Raw genomic sequence first — 14344 nt, 5'->3', positions numbered from 1 at the left:
GAGGAGGGCTCCATGGCAGGCAGCCCCAGCTAAACGCTTCAGATACTTGGGTCGTGAGAACCGATTAGCTTTGTTTGTTCCCTAGGCTCGTCACTCTCTCCCAGACCTGCAGGCCTTGTGACTCTGCAGAAGGTCACATGTTTACTGGGTTGGCTAAACTGAGGAGCCACTTCAGTGATCCTGTCTGAAGTAGCCCCCACCTCATCTGAGGGTGGAAGCCTCAGGTGGCCAAGTCCTGGTAGAAGAAAGGGCCTGTCCCCTTCTATGGGAGTGATTTGGGGCCCTGTGTGCCCTTGGGTTAGGCAGCAGGACGATATTTCAGTTTACCTCTATGAACCTCCACCTTATAGATGTGCTGTTCTTTTCACTGGGACCCAGTTTTATGTAACAAAACCTACTTCCTGCAAGGGCACCCAGCCCTCCCAGTACTGACAGACAGACGGACGGACTTCCCCACATGGGAGTCATTAGCAACAACCCTGGAGTTATTTCCTTATGGTGCTGTTTGTTTATTCTCCAGTCGAGTGTGAGTCAGCCAGATCATGATTTGTGGTGGTTTTGCTTGTGAAATCTTACATAATTATATTCCTATTGTCAGGTTGGGTCGAGCAGTTAGACCGTATAGTGTTTTCTCATTGCACAACATCTGCAAATCAATAAGGAGAAAGCCTGGACAATGAGATGACGTTGGCTGGCCAGAACCTGGCCCGCGTGTCACCCAGGAGGCGGCTCTGCAGTTTCACAGATACGGTTGCTAATTCCTCTGCTGGGCAGGGTGACTGGGCCGGGTGGTGGCCTTTCCAATGGGTTTCACTGAGGTGATATTTAAGAAAGAAGAGTGAGGGCATGAAAGAACAACAATAACAACACTTCACACAGAAACCGACCAAATTTTTACTGCGTTTGCCCCACGCTGGATTCCAACATGCTGGTCCAGAACGCGGCTTGGCTAGAAGCTTCTCCAACAGGCTTTCCCTTCCCCGCCATGTACATCATTGACTCTGATCCTACTCACTGTCCCAAATCCAGAGGCATTGAATAAAGACACTCTTGATGCAAACAGTGAGTGGTTACAACACACGGATGGGGGTGGCACGGTTTCCACGACACAGAGTGGAATCCAGGAAAATGACGCGCAGAGGCAAGACGCCCCCTTCATTGCTAATGGTATCATGGAGCTCAAAACCCACAACTGCTTGGTTTTGTTTTGTTTTTGCTTTTTAAAATTCCTGGAATATATTGAAACTACTTGTTCCTAGCATTATTTCATGTTTTTAATCAAATATCTGACCTGATTTAAAACATATTTGTTTGCATACATCTTTGCGTAGCGCACCTTATTTATATTGATATAGGATGAAGATTACAAATATCTGCATAAAAAGAGAAACTGTGTGACTCTATATGAAGACAACAACCATCACATTCCACAGCACGTCAGTGGTTAGTTTTCGAATGGTCAAGCATTTTTTCAAACGAGAGAGAGTATAACTGAACACAAGCGCCACGAGAAAACAATCAGAACAACAGAACCAAACCCAACTTCTCTATTAATCATTTAAAAACTTGAGCTCTGTTTCTAACACTTTTCATTAATTGTTATTTTAAGCTCCAGTAGCAGGATCAGATTTCTGCTGCCTCTGGGCAAAAGAGTTATGATCTGATCTCAAGTTCCAAGGGAAATGCTCAAAGTTTTATTTTTCCCCAGTTGAATAAACAGTACCATGTACATTATCTCTTGTGTTAGAATAGTGTTGTCTTCACATAAGACTCAAATAATGGTATTAGTCATTCATTTCCTTGAACTCAGACACCCTCATGCGTGCTGACAGGTTTATAAGGATGCGGTGGCAGCCGTGGGTTCTGGGAGTTGCTAGATGGCCGACTTTGATTTCTTGCAGTCCTGAGCGATGGAGCCCGGGTTCGCCTGGTTATTGTCCGCTTTCTCTCTCAGATGCTTGGCTTGTCTAAAAGATTAATACATTAACAAGAGCTGAGGTCCAGGGTTGCACATCTTCAGACATGTTTATTAGCAGATGGCACATAGGATTCAAAGGTCACCACAAAAGTGACATTTTAAAGTGAAACAACAATATTTATGTTCAGATAGTCTGCTGATGAGATCATGTGGAAATGGTTTTGATTAAATTAGCTTATAAGTGGTTGCCAATCTATAGACAACTTAAAATGCCACGTCTGTTTACCAAATGTTTTCTTCTCATGCTCTTACCTTTTAAATATTAATGACCAAATGTTGGCAGTTTTGTTGTTGTTGTTTTTCTGGGTTATTTTGGTTTGGTTTTTTGGGGGTATGTTCATTTAACTACAGGATCATTGTGTCTGGTTTTTACTTCCTGGGTTATCTATTTTTATTTTAATTCTAAAAATATTATGTGTGTGTTCTGAGAACTTGCTGGTTATTATTTTTGCTTTGAAAGAGTTTGGATCCTACTATGTAAATGTAATTGCCTTACGTTTCTTTAGTATAAATTGGGTCTCTGGAGAGACCCAAAATCCAGTCCCTTAGATAGAGCCTTATGTACAAGTCTCATAAAAATGCTGCAAGCTGGATTCCAGAAATAATTTTTATAGTTGCAAGCCCTAGAAGCCCCAGGCCTGTGGCACTGTTGTGCTGTGTTTCATATGACAATGTGAAAAACCAGTGCAGCCTAGGGGAGGGACATCTCTCTATATCTTTTTCTTTTCTCTCTATTGTGTTCACAACTTAGCAGGAATATAAGTGGGTTTTTTAAATTTTTTAATCACAGAAAGTGGGTTAGTCAGAGGATGGTCAACAGTATGAAGTGAAAAAAACTTTTTGGTAAGTTTTGCAAAGTCTCTAGGGTCAACAAACTCATAAACATTTCCACCAAAGGCATTCATTAATTCATAGATTAAAACTTGCAGATATATTATAGAAGATGAATATGACCACCTATGCTGCTTTTCATTTATCTACCTTTAATTATATAATGAATAATTTTGCAAGATTTAGATATCTTTGCCTGGATGTTTTTACATCATAATTGTCTATGCCTCATCTTTTGTACCATTATGAAAATTACAAATATAAAAATACCAATGGAGGATTTACTCACTTTTCAAGAGAACCCTTTTCAATATTCATTGCTCCATCAATTGGATCCAGTCCTTGTTCAGAAAATTGTTTCAAGGCACTTAAAGCTGCCTACAATGAAAACAAACAAGGAGAGCCATTCACTGACTTTAATGTAATGCAGAGGTAACTGTAAAAGAAAGTCGAGATATAGACTATCGTTTTCACTAATCTAAAGAAATGCTTTTTACATCCTTTAGCAAAATTACATTTGAAAGGCTGAGTTATCATAGAGCAAAGTACATGTATATTTTTATTTTATATATACACACATATATATACATGTATATATAACATAAATAATATATATATAATGAAAATAATAACAAATAATTTAAAACTATAAATTATAGGTGTATGTATACAATTTTTTTCCAGAACTTTTTTAGGAAGATTGGGAAAAAGAATTTCAATGAGTCTTATGCCTTATCCCTTACCCACAATTTTGCAAATTTCACCTGCAAATGTACACTTCCTATAAACAGGAAATACTTTGCATGTTTTCTCCTCACGTGACTGAGATTATGCATCACCCTCTTCCTTCAGATGTGAAGGTATCAGATTTTTCCACCTTGAGCACTTTTTCCAAAGCTAGCATAAAGGTATTGTTATTCAAAATTTTGTGGATGTTGAAGACCAAATTAAGTGACAGAATATTACCAGAAATGGACAGCAGGTTCTCATGCATAGTCAGTGGAAGGCTATGATGGCATCCTGAGAGGAAAGGGAAGGAGCAAGAATCTGGGCTCCTTGGAGCTCTGGTGAGGTGTTGATAGACCCAGAGGTGTGGGATGCTGATGGGTGATGACAGGCTGGTGGAGCCTGGCTGGATAGCTGGGAGGCACCAAAAATGCAACTGCTGATAAGATCTACATAACTTGTTGACACTCTTGTGCGTGTTCCAAATTGTTATTTCTTTGAATAAGAATTTGGTTGCTCTTCCCCTCCCCCTCCCCATCTTGGAAGCTCCATTAGAAGGGCTTTGTTGAGTCTGAGGTAGGTGTGGGCTTAGGGGCTGTTTGCATCTCCAGAGTCCCGCTGGTTCACACTTTGGGCATCTGTGTCTTCTCAGCTGCCTTTGAAAAGAGCTAACTCTTGCAGTTTCTCAAACTTATCTGCCAAAGGCCCCTTTTGGGTAGCTAAGTGCATAGTTTCTTTTACATTTCTTTTTACAGAAGATATTTATTTGGAAGATTTCACTTTTAAGTTAATAGACTTCTTTTTTTTTCATGCAGTTTTAGGTTTATGGAACAATTGAGGAGATGGTGTGCAGAGTTCCCATGCACTGCCTTCTGCCTCTCTGTCCTAAACAGTTTCCCTTATTACCATCATCTTGCAGCAGTAAAGTACATTTGTCATAACTGATGAGTAAACATTGATATATTATCATTAATTAAATCACAGTTTACATTAGGATTCACTCTTTGTGCTGTATATTCCATGGGTTTTCACAAATGCATAATGACACATAGCAACCATCACAGTATCTATATGTAGAATAGTTTCACTGCCTTAAAAATCCTGAGCTCCACCTATTTATCTCTCCCTCTTTACCTCCTTCCCCATCAAACTCCTGGCAACCACTGATCTTTCTATTGCTTCTACAGTTTTGCTTTTTCCAAAGTGTCATATACTTGGACCCATGTACTGTGCAGATTTTTTTGGACTGTTTTTTTTTTTTCACTTAGCAATGTGCATTTTAAAGTCCTTCTGTGTCTTTTCCCAGCTCATTTCTTTTATTTCATTGCACAGATGTGTCACAGTTGGTGTAGCCCCTCACTTACAAAGGGGGTCTTGATTGTTTCTGGGTTTTGGTGATTATGAATAAAACCACCGTAAACATTCACATACAGTTTTTAGTGTAATATACTCTCAATTTGGGGGGAAGGGTACTGGGGATTGAACCCAGGGGCAGTCAACCACTGAGCCACATCCCCAGCCCTTTTAATTTTTTTTTTAATTTTGAGACAGGGCTTCACTAAGCTGCTTAGGTTGGCTTTCAATTTGAGGTCCTCCTGAATATGTAATTCTGAGCCCCTGGGATTTACAGGTGTGTGCCATGGTGACCAGTCTACTCCTAATATTTTTATCTTTTCTCTTGGCTTTTCTGGATTTTTTGTTTTGTTTTGTGGTACTAGGGATCAAATCCAAGGGCCCTCTTCCATTGAACTGCGTCTCCAGCCCTTTTTTAAAATTTATTTTTAAAAATATTTTTTAATTTTACATGGACACAATATCTTTATTTTGTTTTTCATTTTTATGTGATGCTGAGGATTGAACCCAGTGCCTCACTTGTGCAAGGCAAGCGCTCTGCCACTGAGCCACAACCCCAGCACTTATTTTTCATTTTGAGGTAGGATCTTGCTAAAAATCACCCAGATTGGCCTCCAACTTGAGATCCTCCTGCTCCCCACATGGCTAGGATCACAGGCTGTGTCACCATGTCTAGTGTTTGTTTTGTTTCTTAAGCCACAATTTCTATATACAAACAAAAGTAATGATACGTGGTTTTCTTTTCTTAGACTACTATTCTTTTCAGGTCTTTAAACTGAGCCCCCCAGATCAGATGTGCTAGTCTAAACAGGTATCTGTGTCTGCAATCCTGGCCAAGGAGCCCTGGGACAGGGAGGAGACTGTGCTTGGGCTCAGTTTTCACCATTCTCTTTGAACCTGGAGTTCTACAGAGAGGCGGTCAGTGTCCCCATCCCACTGCTCTTGATCCAGACTCTCAATCATGCTGTATAGCCAGTGGCACGTTACTGTGGTCGACAGTGGCGCAGGAGCAGTGTGGCTGTCTCACTGGGTACCACTGTGGGCTTGAATCCTGCATATGCATATGCAGAAGTCCTGAGCTTCAATACCTTGGAATGTGATCTTATTTGGAAACAGTGTTGTTGCAGATGTGGTTAGTTAAAATGAGGTCACACAGGAGTAAGGTGGGGCCCTCACCCTGCAACTGGCGTCCTTATGTAAAGCAGAAATCTGAACACAGATGCACATTTAGGGAGAACACCGCATGAAGAAGAAAAGAGAGATTGCAATGTGGCAGCAGAAACCAAGGACACCAAAGATTCCCAGAAGTGAGGAGAGATGCAGGGACCAGATCCTTCCTACCACTCAGAAGGAACCAACCCTGCCAACACCTGATCCCACATTCCCAGCCTCCAGACTGTGAGGCAACAAGCTTCTGCTGTTTGAGACCTGCAGCCTGTGGACTTTGTTCCAGCAGCAAATGAATACAGGTGCACCATGTTCCTCTCTCAAGACAGCAGAATTAGTCTCCCTCTCTTTTGAATGTTTTCCTTTATTGTCATTTTATTTTTAAAATATTTTGTTGTGGGGCTGGAGTTGTGGCTCAGTGGTAGAGGGCTTGCCTAGCATGTGTGAGGCACTGGGTTCAGTTCTCAGAATCACATAAAGATAAATAAAATAAAGAACCACTGACAACTAAAAAACACTTAAAAACATTTTGTTGTTATAGGAAAGTCAGAATATATAGACAAGCAAAAAGAGTTGAAATATTCATAATCCCATGCCGCACCTCACTCCTCCCCATAGCTACTCACCTTCACCGGAAGCAGATCTTAACACTGCTTTGTTACCTGCTCTTTTCTTGAACACGAGCAGTTTTCCACACCAACACAAACATTCAGAAGCAGCATTTTCACGCTGCACAGTATCCTACTGACTTTATATGCCTTTCTGTATCTGGCCAATCCCCACTGCTAGACGTTTAGCAAAGTTCCAATTTTTAAGCTGTTATGAACACTGCACTGAGCTTTCTACTCATTAAATCATTGTTGAACCATCTCAATACTTTACGATAAATCCTTAGAAATTGAATATCTAAGTCAAATATGATGCCTGTTCTTGCAGATCTTGGTCTGTACTCTCTGCCTGTCCTCACAGGCGCACCCACACCAGCAGTGGGAGGAAGGCATTGCGCTCAGTGCTGCTGGAATTACTTTTCAGAACCACTTTGCAGGTCAAGTGAGCAAATCAGTTTTGTCATTTTATGGCCCAACCTTGTTTTTAATTTATTTATCTTGATCATTTACTTTATTCATTAAACTTGGCCTTAGTGAGGATTTGGTTCTTTTCAAAAATTAAATTCACTTTTGAAAGAGCCAGATTTGAATAGCTCTGGCCATAGTCCTCAAAAAAAAAAAAAAATGCAGAAGAATTTGACTCTTGTTTAGATTTGATTGGGTGACATCTGAAACCCTTTCAAGTCCTGAAATGCTGGGATAGTTATGCTAAAAACAGTCCTGTGAGTATATATGTTCTCATGGGCTGTGCCATCAACCTGAGCATGTGTCCTGACTCCCACATGTATGTGGCACTAAGAGTCAGGCCCACTTGCTTCTGAGCTCCAAAGACCATACATGCCTGACCATCTTCACAAATACTCCCAACTTCTTGGGTGGGCTCATGAACCTAAAGCTTTTTGTAGTTGCAACAATTTTGAACAAATGACCAGCTATTTTGTTATGATACATTAATATGTGAATTATTGGTGGGAATGTTAATTTTGGTCAATTTATTCCCAAATGAACTATTAATAGTCCATTCAAATTTGCAGTGTGATATTGCTGAATGAGACTTTTGAGAGCTCCAGGGCTTCTCAGTCCTGTTTTATTCCCAAGGAGGCCAAATCAACAACCCAAATCAAATATTTATATGTGTGTATCTTGCGGGTGGGGGGGTTACTAGGGATCAAACTTATGACATCAATCATGCTACTATAGAGTTATACTCCCGGAACCCAAAATGTTTTAAAACCTTAAATTAAAATTGTAAGCCCATTTACCTAGACTGCCATTGGGAACACTTGGTTCCTCATGTGGCCTGAATACCACTAACCAAATAACCTGCTTCATTGTGTCCAGAACTATGGCACCTACTCTTTTCATCTAAATAGAGACAAACACCTGAGACAAAGGCCAGGTCTCAGGGAGCAGGTTCAATGTTTTATCTCTTGCAAAATTTCTGGGATGATTTTATCATCATGTCATTCTGGTCCCCATGCACTGTCAAAATGACTGTCATCATTCAAAGAGCATCCTACAGGCTGAAATGGCAGTGTGCTCTTTCACACTTATGCCATAAACGGATTTTCAGAATTCTTGAGTGACTGCTTCCCTCCAAAGGTATGCTTGACAGCTTCCAAGTAACATTCCCTTATCTACCTGCTGAGATCATTCAGCCCACGTCTTACCGATAATCTGGAATACAATGGCTTATAAGTATGAAAGGACTTCTTTCTAATTTATATAGGACTAAGATAATAATTTATCTTAACCTCTGTAAACAGTAATAGCTATCATTTGATGAGCATCACTCTGCCACAGGCCCTATACTTGCGTGACCTCAGGTGTTATCACAGCCCTGCAAGGGAGGTCCTGCCCATAAGGAAGCAGAAACCCAGAGAAGGGCAGGCGTTGTGGCTCAACAGTAGAGCACTTGCCTAGCATGTGTGAGGCACTGTGTTCGATCCTCAGCAAAACATAAAAAATAAATAAATAGAATAAAGGTATTGTGTCCAACTACAACTAAAAAAAAATATATTAAAATATATTAAAAAAAGAAGGCTAGAGAATTCACAAATCTACTTGAGAAGCAGAGATTTGAACCCCAACCATATTCTTGGTCATTTCTCTTTATTTTTTTCTGAACTTAAAGCTGTTCACATTTAGGCTGCCCAATTTCAGCATGGCTTCTTTCAAAATTATTTTAAAATCACTCTTAGTTTCTCTTCCATACTCACTCCATTCACTGCTTCCCACAATAATAACTTGAAGTAAGCTAATAAAGTTTCCTCCATTTACTTGAAGATTTAGTTATTTGTAGAAATCCCTCAGCCCCCTCCCAGTTTCCCTGGTTTGACTTCCAAGGCTCTACTCAGCACTTCTGTAACACAATTTTGGCTAATGCCAAATGACTACAGGAATTATTTTGTCACTTAGAACCATGCCAGGACCACAAACAAGATGACTCAATTCTCCACTTCTTAACACTCCAAAGGTAATGTGTCTTGCTTCTTTATTTGCCTCCCTTCTCCATTTTTCTGAAAAGACTTTTCCCCTTGCTGGCAGGAGGGAGAAAGGAGTTCAAGGGTTTTGCAGGGCTTGTGGGGTATAGGAAGTTGCAGCAAGAAGAGGTTCCAGGAGCCCAGCATAGTGGTGCATGCCTGTAATCCCAATGACTCTGGTTGGGAGGCTGAGGCAGGAGGATCATGAGTTCAAGCTTAGCCTCAGCAACTTAGTGAGGCCCTAAGCAACTCAGCGAGACCATATCTCTAAATGAAATATATAAAAGTGATGAAGATGTGGTTCAGTGGTTAAGAGCCCCGTGGTTCAATTCCCAGTACCCCAAATAATAATAATAATAATAATAATAATAATAATAATAATAATAATAACAACAACAACAACAACAACAGCAGCAGCAACAATAATAATAATAATAATAATAAATTTTAAAAAAGAAGAGGAGGTCCAGGATTGCAGAAGTGAAATGGACAAAGAGAATAAAGGGTTTGACTATGATGTACAGTCAGCCATGAGCCCAAACTGCTTGGGAAAGCAGAGATGGACAGGGCTGCAGACCTTTGTGGCTCCTCTTGCAGGTACTAAGAGAACATTCTCGGAGCTGCTTCCTCCTCCGCTTGCCAAGAGCACAACTGAGGAATCCGGGGCGCTCCTCCCACCTTCGTTCTCAATTCATCACCCACTATTTTCCGGGAAAGGACATTTACCAATTAAAGAATTCCACAAGAGATAGGTTGGCTTCTCTTTCTACAGCAAAATGCTCACAACAATAGAAAGATGCAAAATGCCTGAAAAAGCCACAGTACATTTAGCAAGACCCAATTATGTACTGAGGTCAAACAAGCAAAAGAGCCTTTTCTATCAGATCAATTATTTCAAAGAACAATGGATAATGCAGTGGCTTTATGAATAAATGCTAAAATTTAACAGTCTACAGAAGTGTTTTACAATACTCCTCCAAAATTGTCCAGAAGATGGTAAAATCAACAAAGTCCTCATGTTTAAACTATTCCAACTGAATAAATTGTTAACTTACTAGAGGCCAGCTGCTTTAAAAAATTCCAAACATATTATAAATCTGCTACATAGTATTAAAGGACACTTTGGAAAGAGGGGGAAATCAAAGAGCTCTCATTTGGGAAGATATACTTGGAATCCTGCTTAAGAGGCAAGTTCTTAATTGTCTATTTACTGAGAAGGTAAATAGATAACAAGATGTTCAGGTCGCACTGCCTGCAGTTCACCCTTCAGCATGGACAATTTGCTGTGTGATGAATGTAAACTAAACTTGGGGAGTCGTGGGAAGAAGGCAAATCTGGGTTCTCTAATGAGGAACATCCTGGATGATGCTGAACCCAAGTTGTGTAACTTCCCACTCACTGTGGATTAGAGAATTTCAAAGATACACTAACATAAGTACCCAGAACCCTCCATAAGTCTTTGGCTATAAACAAATAGACAACTCAATGATTTCATTTCCAGTGTTTTCCTAGCAAACCAAAACAAACATACTCGGCATCCATTTGTATGTCACCGCAGCCTACCAACCTCAGTCTTAGACTTCAGCCTATGACAACTAATGTGCTCTATGATTTTAAAAAGAAAAGACAACACATAGCCAAAACAATCAATGAAGATTTGTTTGGGACAAAAATTAAAGACATATTTTAAATAAGTGGATGACATGTCCTGTTTTTATCCTGTCTTTTCAGCCCTGAAACTTATCCATTTTGTATATGTGTGTGTGTTTCCCTTAGAGGAAAGCATCTGCATAGTGATATGGAAATATTTTTGTCCCCCAAAGATTTTACAACTGCTTTGTGAATGAAGCCCCACAGGTTCTAGAACAGATGTCGCCACCGACTCATGTGTTGCTTGTTTGGTGCGTAGTTATAGCGATGCCAGAAACACGATGCCAATAGATATTTTCCATGCCTATTGTTGGTCCTGGATCGTGTGTGTGTGTGTGTGTGTGTGTGTGTGTGTGTGTGTACAGAGAATGGTGCATCTTTCCAGTCATTTCTGCAATTTGGAACTCTCCTTTTGACGATAAGCAATTAGCAAATAGTGCTAATTGTTAAAACCAGTACCTCTTCTTCCTGCTTCCTTCTTCAGGGATTAGTTTGTAATGACAGTGTAGCAGCATTAGGTCATTCTCTTGAGAGACACAGTCTTCATTAGCAAAATGTGATTTTTAAACTCATTTTCCTGACAAGCAGCTCTTTGTGAAGTCTTTGAACAAGATGCCCAACAAGTCCTTTTATTTCCTTTGCTTCTATGTCATACTTTTCCCACCAACTTATCCTGATTCCCAGAAACAGACAGGCTGTTCCTATTAAAGTCAATGATAACCATACACGTCTGAATGTGGCCTTCGTTTTTTAAGTAAGTGTTCAAGGTTTGTTTTGTTTTGCCTTTTCTCTCTAAAGTGCTTGTTCATGTTGATCTCTTCCTGGGAGCAGATCTAACTGCTAGATTCAGCTCACAATGACCATAGTGGTCATGTATGCAGTTAATTAAATCAGTCTCCTGCCACGAGGAAATGATAGGCTTCAAAAGCAAACATCTTCATCTGCAGTGGAGGATTCTCCTAACTTCCCATCTCAACAGTCTCTGGGACTGACTGTATATTAAATCACTCAAATGATCGAAAGACCGTTCTTTAGTAAACTTGAAGAACGTGAATTTTAAGGTTTCTAAGAGAACCTTTTGCTGCTTTAAAAGGTCTATAATTAAATGCCCTGTCTCTATATAAAACTAGAGAAGCCAAAAAAATATTTGTGTTTCTAAACTTTATCACTGTAGTCTATTTCATTTCAGATGAATCAATGATGTAACTTTTTTTAAATTAAAAAAGGGATTACACTCAGTGTTAATTAACTCACTTGCTGCCCTGCTTTCTAACAATTTCATTATAGCCTGAACTTCTCATTCAAGCTCCCACAATCCTATTAGATCAGGTAATTTCCATAAAATTGGTACTTTATAAAATGACTTGCCCTTGGAACAAAGAACTGTCTGCCTCAAGATGATGGTTACTCGTTGTGGGGGGGGGGACTGGTTGTGAAAAAAAAAAAAGTAGGAGGGTGGGTGATCAGAAACATGCAGATTTTCCATAGTTTCCTAAAATAGGTGTATTGGCTCTAGAATTTGAAAAATTGGTTTTAAAAAATGAGCAAACTTAGCCACCACCTTGATTTCTGCAGTCAGGCTCTTAGAATGGGTAATTCATATAGCTGCCAGCCATGACGACAACACAAAGATGGATTTAAAGCAGGATTAACTGTGCTGAGGAATGTCACCAATGTGTTTAGAACACACTTGAGCAGCAGCATCCACTCTCATGCCTTCCTCTAACTAGGCTCTTTCGATTTGGCCAACGTCATTGCTGCTCAAAGTCCTTTTTTGCCCTGTATTTAATTTTTTTTTGGATTCAACACAAAGTCCCCTTTGTAATGGGGCTTGTCACAATAAGGTGTTGGGCACACTAGTGTGCTGGCAAGATAAGTGTCATAATGGCAGCATCGTTCCCTGTGGAAGGTAGAATAATACTCTCCGCCACCAACTTGCCCATATCCTACTTCCCAGAATCCACATGTTACCTCACATGGCAAAAGGGATTTTGCAGATGAGGTTAAGGCATGAATGCTGAGATGGGAAGATTAGCCTGGATTATCTGGGTGGGTCCACTCTAATTGCTCAAATCCTTAAAATCAGAGAACCTTTCCTGGCTTTGGTCAAAGAAAAAGATGTACCAGGGAAGAATAATCAAACAAGTATAATGTTGTTGATTTTGAAGATGGAGGAAGGGGCCATGCGTCAAAGAGTAGAGGAAAAAAATGGAAAGGAAGTAGATTCTCTCCTAGAGTCTCCAAGAAAGAACTACTAAAACCTTAATCTTAGCTCAGTGAGGCCTCTGTCTGATTTCTGGCCTACCGAACTGTAAGATAATACATTTGTGGTAAGTCAAAAGGTCTTTAGTAATTTGTTAAAGCAGCAAAAGGAAACTAATACACTCTCCTTGTCACCTGGACAAGGAAGAGAAAAGGGCTTGGTATTTGGAGTCTGCTATACTTTGGATCTTGAATGCCCCCAAAGGCCTGTGTTAAAGGCTCTGTCCCCAGGATGCTATTATTAGAAAGTGGTAGAACTTTTTAGATGTAAGGACTTGTGGTAGGTCCTTAGGTCATTAGGGGTGTGTATCCAAAGGCAACTGTGGGACTCGATCTCTTTCTTCTCTTTTTTGCTCCCTGTCCATGAGGTGAATAGTCTTACTCTGCCACATGCTACCACCATGATGTGCTCCTTCACCACGGGCCCAAAACAATGGGGCTACTCATCATGAACTGAAATTTCCAAAACTGTGAGCCAAAAAGAAACCCCTTCTCTTTATAAGTTGATTACATTTTGTTATAGAAATGGAAAGGTGGCTAACAGAGTTTTTCAGACCTGGATTAAAATTCCAGCTCTTGCAATCCATCTATGTGTCCTTAAACAAGTTACTTTGCCCCTCTCAGCCTCCTGTTCTTTATCTGTAATTTGGAGACTACAACTCTTACTGCACTGGATTATATAAAAAGTTAGTGGTTATTAAACACTTTAGAGGTTATTAATAAATGAGAGCTTGTATTATATATTTTTCTTTGCTGTCTTTTGAACTCAACATCCAGTGATAAAATTCTTATACTCCTTTCTCCTCCCTGTTCCTTTAGGTCTAGTTCTCTTTATATTCCTCTTAATGCTTTCAGTCCATTGTTCTTGTTCTCCCTAATAAAACCTTAATCAAAAGCTATTAAGAATTCCAAGCCCTAGAGTAACATTCAGTATCTTCACACCTAAAAATATTAGTAATCAATTATTACATCTAAATACCCATGTTAACATTTCTTTGATAGTCTCAAAGATGTATTTTTAAATTGGTTTTTAAATCTATATCCTAATGGTTCATCATTTTATTTGATTGACTGATCTTTTAGGGTCAAGGAGTCCTGTGGTAGGTGGGATAATGACCTCCAGTTGTATCCATGTCCTACTCTAAGGTACCTGTGAATATGCTGTTTTATATGGCAAAGGGGACTTTGCAGATGGGATTAAAGCAAGGAGTTTTGAGATGAGACTTTTCACCTGTATTATGAAGGTGGATCGAATCTAATCCCAGGAATGATTAGAATTAGAGCAC

At 39.8% G+C, this 14344-nt stretch overlaps 1 protein-coding gene across 14 annotated transcripts in view; it reads right to left on the bottom strand.

Moving 5' to 3' along the window:
- Positions 1–870: 870 nt before the first annotated feature.
- The window catches only part of Stau2 (staufen double-stranded RNA binding protein 2), a 298417-nt gene continuing 284943 nt past the window's right edge, over positions 871–14344 (bottom strand). For 13 of the 14 annotated variants that reach the window (XM_040293940.2, XM_078017023.1, XM_040293939.2 and 10 more), the window contains 2 exons: positions 3099–3187; positions 871–1967 (listed from right to left, as the gene is read on the bottom strand). In XM_040293940.2, the coding sequence (XP_040149874.1) occupies positions 1874–1967; positions 3099–3187 (183 nt within the window). In that variant the 3' untranslated portion in view covers positions 871–1873. Of the gene's footprint in view, positions 1968–3098; positions 3188–14344 lie in introns of those variants that run through there. The other variant, XR_013423950.1, reaches the window with a different exon arrangement.

The sequence above is a fragment of the Ictidomys tridecemlineatus genome, chromosome 7, assembly GCF_052094955.1.
Source record: "Ictidomys tridecemlineatus isolate mIctTri1 chromosome 7, mIctTri1.hap1, whole genome shotgun sequence".
Lineage (NCBI taxonomy): Eukaryota > Metazoa > Chordata > Mammalia > Rodentia > Sciuridae > Ictidomys > Ictidomys tridecemlineatus.
This window is presented reverse-complemented; position numbering and strand designations above follow the sequence as displayed.